This window comes from Perissodus microlepis, chromosome 18, assembly GCF_051167445.1.
Source record: "Perissodus microlepis isolate ML-2025 ecotype Zambia chromosome 18, ASM5116744v1, whole genome shotgun sequence".
In the NCBI taxonomy this organism is placed as follows: domain Eukaryota; kingdom Metazoa; phylum Chordata; class Actinopteri; order Cichliformes; family Cichlidae; genus Perissodus; species Perissodus microlepis.
The window spans coordinates 8,256,344-8,265,793 of NC_140478.1; the positions used below are offsets into that span (position 1 = coordinate 8,256,344).

General features: G+C 42.2%; 2 protein-coding genes across 5 annotated transcripts; both read left to right on the plus strand.

The window, feature by feature from the left end:
* Positions 1-667: 667 nt before the first annotated feature.
* LOC146367178 (uncharacterized) lies at positions 668-3,285 on the plus strand. 4 transcript variants are annotated; one of them, XM_084913546.1, is made up of 6 exons: positions 668-855; positions 1,413-1,475; positions 1,557-2,018; positions 2,371-2,446; positions 2,541-2,648; positions 2,734-3,285. In XM_084913546.1, exons 3-6 carry the CDS (start codon positions 1,592-1,594, stop codon positions 3,065-3,067), a joined length of 945 nt encoding a protein of 314 aa, XP_084769672.1. In that variant the 5' UTR covers positions 668-855; positions 1,413-1,475; positions 1,557-1,591; the 3' UTR covers positions 3,068-3,285. The 4 variants fall into 4 exon arrangements, with proteins under 4 accessions (XP_084769672.1, XP_084769673.1, XP_084769674.1 ...); XM_084913547.1 differs by having other exon boundaries at positions 1,560-2,018; XM_084913548.1 differs by having other exon boundaries at positions 842-949.
* Positions 3,286-4,720: 1,435 nt separating this feature from the next.
* On the plus strand, positions 4,721-9,323 carry LOC146367179 (C-X-C chemokine receptor type 4-like). The gene is made up of 5 exons (XM_084913467.1): positions 4,721-4,819; positions 7,712-7,769; positions 7,867-8,069; positions 8,168-8,451; positions 8,545-9,323. The coding sequence occupies exons 1-5, from the start codon at positions 4,791-4,793 to the stop codon at positions 9,138-9,140; spliced, it is 1,170 nt and encodes a 389-aa protein (XP_084769593.1). The 5' UTR covers positions 4,721-4,790; the 3' UTR covers positions 9,141-9,323.
* The last annotated feature ends 127 nt before the right edge of the window (positions 9,324-9,450 follow it).

Genomic DNA, 9,450 nt, shown 5'->3' on the forward strand with positions numbered 1-9,450 from the left:
TTAGTAATACATTCGTTATTCCAGATAATAGATCTATGTGGAGAAAAGTTATGTGAATAACATAATTTCCAAGCCAACAATGCCTGTTGATAAAATGCAGACATTTTAACTGGTAACTTTGATATACTGTAATTACAGGACAATAGGAACTGTAAACCTCCAACATTTCTAAAAATGTTATGTGGAATGAAATGCCATAATGATCCAGGAGATTTTAAGCATTCTTTTAGCCATTTCACCTTAAATGTGTAGTTCAGGTCCATGAAGTCCAGAAGGCCAAAACCACCTTTATCTTTAGGTCCACAAAGCAATGATTTTTTTTAGATGATGGTGCTTATTCTTCCATACAAAGTTAACAAATAAGTTATTAACATTTTTACATGTGGAATCATACACATTAAGGGAAAGGGCTGGATACACAAATCTGGAAACACCTTCAGCTTTAGTCAAAAGGATTCTACCAAAAATTGATAGGTCTCTTTGGAGCCATAAGTTCAGTATAGTTTTAGTTTTTTCCATCCTGGGAGAAAAATTGAGTTGTTGACGGTCTGTGTCATTCTTACAGACATGAATACCAAGGTATCTAACACAGTTTTTGACAGGAATATTGTATAAGGATTTGACAATGGTTTACATTTCTGAAACTTGCCCAGTTGGCGGCAGTAACGCGACATTCCCCCACCCCCCAAACGAACAAACAGAAGGAGAAGGAAACCAGAGAGAGCTACTAGGAGGATCATGGGACAGGGAATTTTGTTCTATCCTCGCGCATCTTGAAGTGATTTGTCCTCGAGCGCATCTACAAACAGGCTCACGTCCGCGAGCTCACCGAGGCACGAGCCAGAATGTGAACAAGTAAGCACGGCGCCGTGTTTCAGCTTCAGTCAAAATTAAATTAATAAAAGTTTTACACGTTAGAGTGCGTTAACCGCGAAGGAGCAGAGATGAAGTAAGTCATGTCCTGGCTTCAATGCCCGGTGCTTTCAGTGATGTCCATCCGCCCTCTGTGTGAGCTTTAGTTTTGAGCCCGGTTAGCTTAGCCGGGATGCTAACGTTAGCTAAGCATCGCCTGAGTTTTGAATGCAGATTTTGTAGCTGGGTGTTTTCAGACATTGGTTTCCAGCCACAGGCAGAGCACAGTGAACCTGAGTCATAACTGGTGGTTTTATTTCCAGATTACATTAAATGTGTGCCTATATATATGCCTGACACAGTAAACCTGTATGAAAGGTGAAATCATTTCAACATAAATGTAAAGACAAAGTGCAGTTCTAAGGAGATTAGTATATGAACTTAAAACATGTCCTTTCATCAAGTTCAAAGGTCGTGGCATTGGACAAATGCAGGCGCAAACACACATGCCATGTTGTTGTCAATCCTGTCAAAGTGATGCGCTGTTTTTGATTTTGCAGGTTCGATGCAGATGACTTAGGCTCATTCACTCATTTACTGTTTTTCAAGGTAGAATATTACAGGTAAGACGATAAGAAATATTTTCATCTAGACTCAGTTTATTTGTAAAATATTGCAGGAGGAGTCACTGTTGCTCTTGTTAGCAGGTCCATGATATTGTGTGAAGTGGAAAGGATCCATGTGTCCCCAACGCTCCAACAGACAGCCTAGGGCCTCCAAGAAGAACACCAAGACAAGCCCCGCTCCAGAGGAAGAAGTTATCCAGCGTCAGCTGAGAGGTCGAAGGCGGAGGGGGAAAGGCAGTACTGGTGACAGCCTCTGTATCGCAGGTGAGGGAACAGGGTGCGACATCATTGCCACTCAGGAAGAGAAGCATGTTGGTGAAGAAGATGGGGGAAAGGCGGTAGAGATAGCTGATAAAGAACTGGACGACTTGGATGAAGACCGAGTCTCTGTTTGCAGCAGCACAGCGTCTGGTCCCTCTTTTTATCACTCCACCTACAGAAAAGCGAGGCCTTCCCAGAACCTGTGCTTGGCCTGTCAGAAGCTCTACCAGAAAGCAAAGAAGATAAAAACACCAATCATAAACAAACTGCTGGACAATGGTGAGCACACTAATGGCAGCATGAAAATATAATGTCTTTGGGAAGAAGTTCATGCTATAGCTACTCTTCCAAAGGAAAGATGAACAATTGTTAATAATACTTGAGAAATATTTTTCTATAGCACACTTGCACTGCTTGTATTAGCCCTGCATAAAAAGAAATCTAAAAGTATAACTACACATTTCAGTAACCAGTATACAATTATGTATTGTTTGTTACATGAAGTGGATGAAATGCTTACATATGGTTTAACTTACAGTACCAAATTAATAGCCGTCCTCTTTTGCCATCTATATTAACCACAAACAGGTAAGCACAGTTCTGTAACACTTTGATTTTGATTCTTGTTTAGATCCTATGTCCCTGACATGTGACCAGTGGGTCCTTATCAAAAAGCGGACATCCCAAAGGTGGCCTAATGCAAGAGGGTAAGGCTGAGTGTACACTGTATGTATGTGTGTGTGTTTGACAAATTACCATCATATTTAAGCTGATTGTACTGCTGTCTGTCTGCTCTTTCAGGAAGCTTTTGAGCCACATAAAGAAGATAAAGAAGGCCTGTGAGAAACAAAGTGAGCAACGTGTGGAAGAATCTGCCGCCTGTTCAAGGCCGCACACTTTCCTCCACAGGTAACGTGTTTGCCTGCATAAATTTCTTATGACTGTAGCTGTTCTCATCTAAAATGACTTGTATGTGCTGTGTTTTTGGGCTTAGGAACCTCAGACGATGTGTGAAAGCGAAAAAGGAGAGGAAGAAGAATAAGAACAGGAGGAAGAGACAGAGAGACGGTTCGCAGGGTACTCGTGTCGCTAAGCAGCAGCGTCTCCACACCAACACTCCCATCAAGATGACCCGTGTAGAGCCAAACAGCCGCCGAAAAAGCAGCAGTCAGGGGAACAGAGGTGTGACTGCTGAGGCGATTCCCTTGTCTGTGACACAGGAAGCCACCACACCAAGCAAGAGAACACCAAGGCAGACGGGTAGATTCAGAAACTTGCTGGCTGAGCTACGGAGCAAGAGCAGCATGATTGTAAGAGAAACACACTAGTGAGGAGGCAGGATGTGAGTGCTAATCGCTTTTAGTCGTGATGTTCTGCTGGTCTTCAGTATTGTTACCTATTCGGTGGCCTATGCCTAGAGTTACTTGACAAAGTTCCGTCGCAGTTCTGTGCATGTTTTGTTTGTGATCTTTTAAAATTAAAAATAATATTTATTTAATGTTCCTTACAACTGGACAGCTGTGAATAAATGTTTATGTTGATCTTATGGCATGCCTTTTTTTTTAAAAAATACCGACATAAGTTCACTCACTCGCATTCAAAAACACTCGTGCATTTACAGCTCTTCACAAAATCAAGTACCTTTCACCTGTATGCAAACACTTGCTTATTTTCAAGCTGGTCACTGTTCATAGTGTCCACAGCATGTACACCACTTCCTGCTAGCACTCCAGCTTCTTCAGTGAGCTGCATTTCAGGGATGTTAAAGTTGCACAGCATCAGAGCTTTGACTCGTTATATAATGTGAGGATATCAGTCCTCACTCCCAAGTGTGGTGTCCACAACTAGGTGATAATGGGAGGATAGAGGGATTTCACAGCTTCAGTGTCTGAGTGGGCTGTTGTTGGACATTATTTTTTCACAAATGCATCCAAAGACAAACAAAAAAAGGTGGCAAAATATTTGAAACTATATCTTTCCTATTAGTCACGAAACAAAACAGTCAAAAAAGAAAATCAGTGAGCTATAAATATTATTTTATATGCCATGGTGTATACTAGTTATTCCTAAATGCTGTCATGTTGACTCACTGTGTTTGTACTTTGTACAAACTACAAACTTACATTAAAGGAAACCCATCTGCACCATTGCAAAAATTGAGAGGTTGATGCATCAGAGCTTATAAGAGGGAGATACACAATTAATTGCCAATGCAGGCAACCCACTGTCTAAACAGGATATCACCAGGCCTACCTGTCTTTTGGCTTTGGGAATGTGAACGGCCTCCGTCCATCATCAGTCACTTGAAGTTGTCTTATGGTAAAATGTTGCCAGGCAGGCTCAAGATGCACTTTCAAACCAAACAGCCTTTCTGAGAGAAACCCTAACCCTCAAAAGAGTGCTGGATCTGAAACAGAGGCACTTCCGTTTGAAGGTGTGTAATAAGGCGGTGGAGATGAGGTGTATGATAGTGGTGTACACAGGTATGATGGAAAGTTAGGTGTGCCTTTGATTTATTTGGGAATGTGTGACAAACTCGGACAGACATTTACTTCTTCAAGTACACTGAAGTCCCAATTACTTTAGGGAAGAAAGGTAAATCCATCCATTCTTTTTCTCAACGCAGTGGAGATGGAGCCCACGTAGCAGGCTGTTTGCAGATGCTTATTCTAACAGCCCACATGGTGGCGCCACTTCATTTCATAACCAGCATTCACAGACTGACTCTACAGCTCTGTATGTAGTAACACAAAATAAACACAAATGTACAAAAAGCACATAGATACAGGGTTAGTGCTCATGGGGCGCATGGGTAATGTGGTATGTGACATAAATACAAGCGGTTGGCACTGGACTTGCTTGGGCCAGTCTCACTCTGCACAGCAGGACAGGTACAGGTGTAATCAATAACATTAATGATCATGAAGCATCCCAGAGAGCCGGCATGCACAATAAGCAGGGTCGGTCCTGCAGCTCAGAGTAAAGCAACTTTAACCTGATACCATCATTTTCACCTGTGTGAATCCTACCATCAGCTGTTCGAGTGTTTAGATGCAGGATCACAGTCGCAGTTACTGCAGGTCAGTGCAGCCACCTGTTGCTATGAGCAGAAGTGCCAACGAGTCATATCATACAGTAGATCTGCATTTATTTTTATTTTGTTAAGTTTTGGAACTAATCAAAAGATAATTTTTCAGGCAACAGTGACCTCAGTTAAATGCTTGTTTCATTTAACTTTGTATTAGTTTTAGTGGTGGTTTATCTCAACTTTCTTTTTAATTATTACAGTATGTAGGGTCTGACAATGTTTTATTACATTACAAAAATAAAAAATAAAAAACACTTCAGGCTGGGGAATCACAGTTATGCCGATAAGCCTCCATAGTTTGTGTTGGCAGATGTGACAGAGTGAACACAGACTAAATCTAAAGAGATTTCCTGCACATTTTATTTTATGTTGGTGTGTAGATATAAAACTAACCATCTTTATTGATTGATTGATTGATTTAAGGCTCAAGGGGAGAGGGGGGGTAAAAAAAAAAGAAAGTCTTATAAAGATTAAGCAAAACTAAAATTTCTTACATCCGTCAGCACTTTAAAAAGGAAGAGTTTTGAACAACAGTGTTGTTTTTTTGAGATGTTTGTGCTGATACAGTGAATGGTTGGCGGAGGAAGGGTGGGGAAGTAAGAGGCAGATAAGGGACCAGGGTATGCAGTCTTCACAGTTTTAACAGATTTCTTTTAGTCTGTTTATGTTGGGGTAGCCTTACTGTTTACTCAGAGGATTAATGTATTGGGAGAGCAGTCAGAGCTGCTGGGGGCTTGTCAGCATGTCAGGAAATGTGCCTTCTCAGTAGTTAAGAGATGTTGAGGTGAGTCATTAATAAACTATTTTAAAAAGCTACCATGAATGTACTAATTAGATCTTTGAGGTACAATATTTTTTACTTCGATCCACAGCCACAGCTATTCTTCCCTGTGAAAGTCCAGACAACTGACAAATAAACCGAAGGAAACAACACGATGAAAATGTGTGAATGAAAATATACATTACTGTGAATACACTGCAGTTAGTCACGGGCTGACTTTCATCCATAGTCCCAGGTCAGATTTTTAAAAGCAACCTAAAAACATTTCACATTATCAACATAAAGATGAAAACAAACAAGCAGGAGGGTAAAAGCATCTCATTGTGTATTATTAGATTATCAGCCATTGTTTAAATTGACATTTAAAGTGTTGTATGTGTTCTGCTCTCTGATAATAATGTTTCTAGAGCACCACTGTTGCCTTCAAAGACAAAAAGACTCTTCTTCTTCCTCTTTTCTGTTTACTCTGATAAACTCAATGCTGGAGGAGCCACATTGTATAAAATGTTATAAGTTAGATATTCATGTATTTATTAAAATGTGCTTCTATACAACAAAACAGTGATGACTGCAACAAGGCCTTTTCTGTAGTTCTGTAATGGTTTTAAAGCATTAAGTCTGATCATGCAGTAATAATATTATTTATATAGGAAAGGATGAGTGTTTTAGCTGCACGAACAATCAAAAGGTTGTACAACAAGCATTTAAACAAAAAAACAATTAACAAACTATTACCGACACAGTCAGTTAATGAATGCAGGGACAACAAAGCCATACTTAAGCCAGCATTATACAATCATCATCAGTCATCACAGATAAATAAGCAAATATAGCCCAAAAGTATTTCCTTCCTTAAAGCTGCTGTTTCTAATTGCTTTTAAATATTTAAATACTACTTCAAATACTTACTTAAATACTGAATAAAGATGGGAAGTGACATAACCTGCTAAAACGCTGGTTTTCTTTAACACGTTTATTTTAGGCAAAGATAAGCAAAACGTCCCATAAAAGCATGTGTGACACAGCCTCTCATGTTAACTGTGAATATAAGTATTTAGGCCTTCTCAGTACACAAATGTTTCTTATATTAAAGACAAGATTACATGCCAGCCTGTCCTCCACCTGCCTGGCACGCCGGCAACCCGCACCATCCACACAGCTCCGTTCTGACTGAGCTGGAGCATAACCAGGTCTTTCCTGAAGCAGCAGACCAAATAACTATGCAGTAATCAAGCCATCATCAAAAGACTGTAATACTTTGTAAATATTGCATACTTTCTAAAAACTGGAATAGTCCTACTCGGTTTAGCAACTATATCATCAGTGAGTTAACCTGTTTGACAGCTTCCCCTTCCAAGGAGCTATACAGGGCTGATTGAAAGTGTTTTAAAGCATTAACACATTCTGATTGTGAGTTTGCTTTAATTCTGTATTTTTTTTCTCTTTTCTTGTGGATTCAAACAAAAAAACAAACTAAATACCTTAAAATAAAAAAATTAAATAATGGCTGTTTATAGTAGAGACTCCAGAGGGATGTGTTCCTGCAAACATCAGTGTTGAAATAACAAGAACGTGTTGATTTTGTTCTCAGGAAAGTGACACACTGGCATCACACCTCTCGCTTCATTGACATTCAAAGATCAGAGGCAGACTGTCTGGTGAACTTGGCTGAAAAGCCACGATAGTCATCTTCTGAATCAATCGGCCCTCAGTGTGCACGCTCCTTGCTTGCATTATATGAGACAGTGATGCAAACAGGACAAGTATATTCACAGTCTGCGGAGACACTCCTGCTGCTTGCCCTGATTTAACTAAGAATGGAGCTTAGAGTGTTACTGTTGCACGCAGACACACAAACACTGACACGTTATTTATTGTCTGATTCTCATCAACATCCTTTCCTATGGCCAATAGGACCTGATTATCACAAACCAGAGGTCTCAGGGCTAAAACAATTCACAGTGCACGCACACACTGCGGTATCCTGTTATAGATATCAGCACCTGACACCTCGAAAACAGGAAAAACGTTTCAGCAGGAACACAGATGTGTTGGAGTGTGGGGGGAGGAGCATGTAAACAGCTATTTAACCTCTGTGGACAGAAATCTCAGCTTCACTCAACGAAGGAGTGCAGCCGTCTCCACCATGTCCTACTATGAGGTAGGGAGGTGTCATCTAATCATGCACAGAAACTTTAAATGTGTTCACAAATATATGATTGCCTTCTCTCTTCTCATCATTTCTCATCTGTCTCTAGCATATCGTCTTTAAGGATTACTACAATGACACCGGCTCTGGCTCTGGGGAACTTGGAGTGGATCTGGAGGAGCCCTGTGGTGTGGAGCACATGACAACTACTGAGCTTCAGCAAGTCTTCTTGCCTGTCATTTATGCCCTTATCTTCATTCTGGGCATCACCGGAAACGGCTTGGTTGTCGTAGTCCTAGGCTGCCAACGCAGGTGAGGGGATGGGAAACTGCTGGTTGAAGCTTTGACTTCGAAGCATTGCTGGGTGCGGGGGAAGAGCATGAAAGTGATCAGATTTTTTGTGTCTCCAGGTCGAAATGCAGCCTCACAGACTGGTACCGCCTGCATCTCTCTGCTGCGGATCTCCTCTTTGTTCTGGCTCTGCCGTTCTGGGCGGTGGATGCAGCCTTGGCTGACTGGCGTTTCGGAGCTGCCACCTGCATTGGAGTGCATGTCATCTACACAGTCAACCTGTACGGCAGCGTGCTCATCCTGGCATTCATCAGCCTGGACCGCTACCTTGCGGTGGTCCGAGCCACGGACAACAACACTAGTGGGCTGAGGCAGCTGCTGGCTCACAAACTGGTGTATGTAGGTGAGTATCAAGAGGCTTGCTCTTCCTGCTGTTAGTCTTCTTTTCTCCACACAGTCCGTCACTTGTCTTTTTTAATCTTCTTCCTCCCTGCAGGTGCCTGGTTGCCCGCTGGCCTGCTGGCAGTGCCAGATTTGATATTTGCCCGCACTCAGGAAGGAGGTGAGGGGTCAACTCTGTGCCAGAGATTCTACCCAGAAGAAAATGCTCCTCTCTGGGTTGCAGTCTTCCACCTCCAGCTCGTCCTGGTGGGTCTGTTGATCCCTGGACTGGTGCTCCTGGTGTGTTACTGCGTCATTGTCACCAGGCTGACCCGTGGCCCACTGGGGGGCCAGAGGCAGAAGCGACGGGCGGTCAGGACTACCATCGCGTTGGTGCTCTGCTTCTTCGTGTGTTGGCTCCCTTATGGAGCAGGCATTTCTGTGGACGCTCTGCTGCGGTTGGAAGTCCTGCCCCACAGCTGCAGGCTGGAAGCTGCTTTAGGCGTGTGGCTGTCGGTGGCTGAGCCCATGGCGTTCGCTCACTGTTGCCTGAACCCACTGCTGTACGCCTTCCTCGGAGCCGGGTTCAAGAATTCGGCCCGCAGAGCTCTCACTCTGAACCGGGCATCCAGTCTGAAGGTTTTACCACGAAGACGCCCCGGGACCTCAACAACTACAGAGTCCGAATCCTCCAGTTTACACTCCAGCTAGTGTTTGCATCTGTTGTTGATGTGTGTGTACTGTATATATGTATAAATGTATATAAGAGAAAGTAAGAAGCAGTCTGCTGGCTCATGACTGATCTTATCCCTCATTTGAGGGTATCTTTTGTAAATAGTTTGATGTTGTTATGTGTGTGTGTTTGTGTGTGCTTTTGACTATTGTAGATGTTTGTAATAAAATATACAAAATACTTTGTGAAAGTGGCTTTTCTTTCTTTTTTTCTGTCTTCCTGTGTGAAACAGTGTGAGTTTCTGGTTTACACAATCTCTCAACCACAGCTAGTTCCACCCTCAGCTCC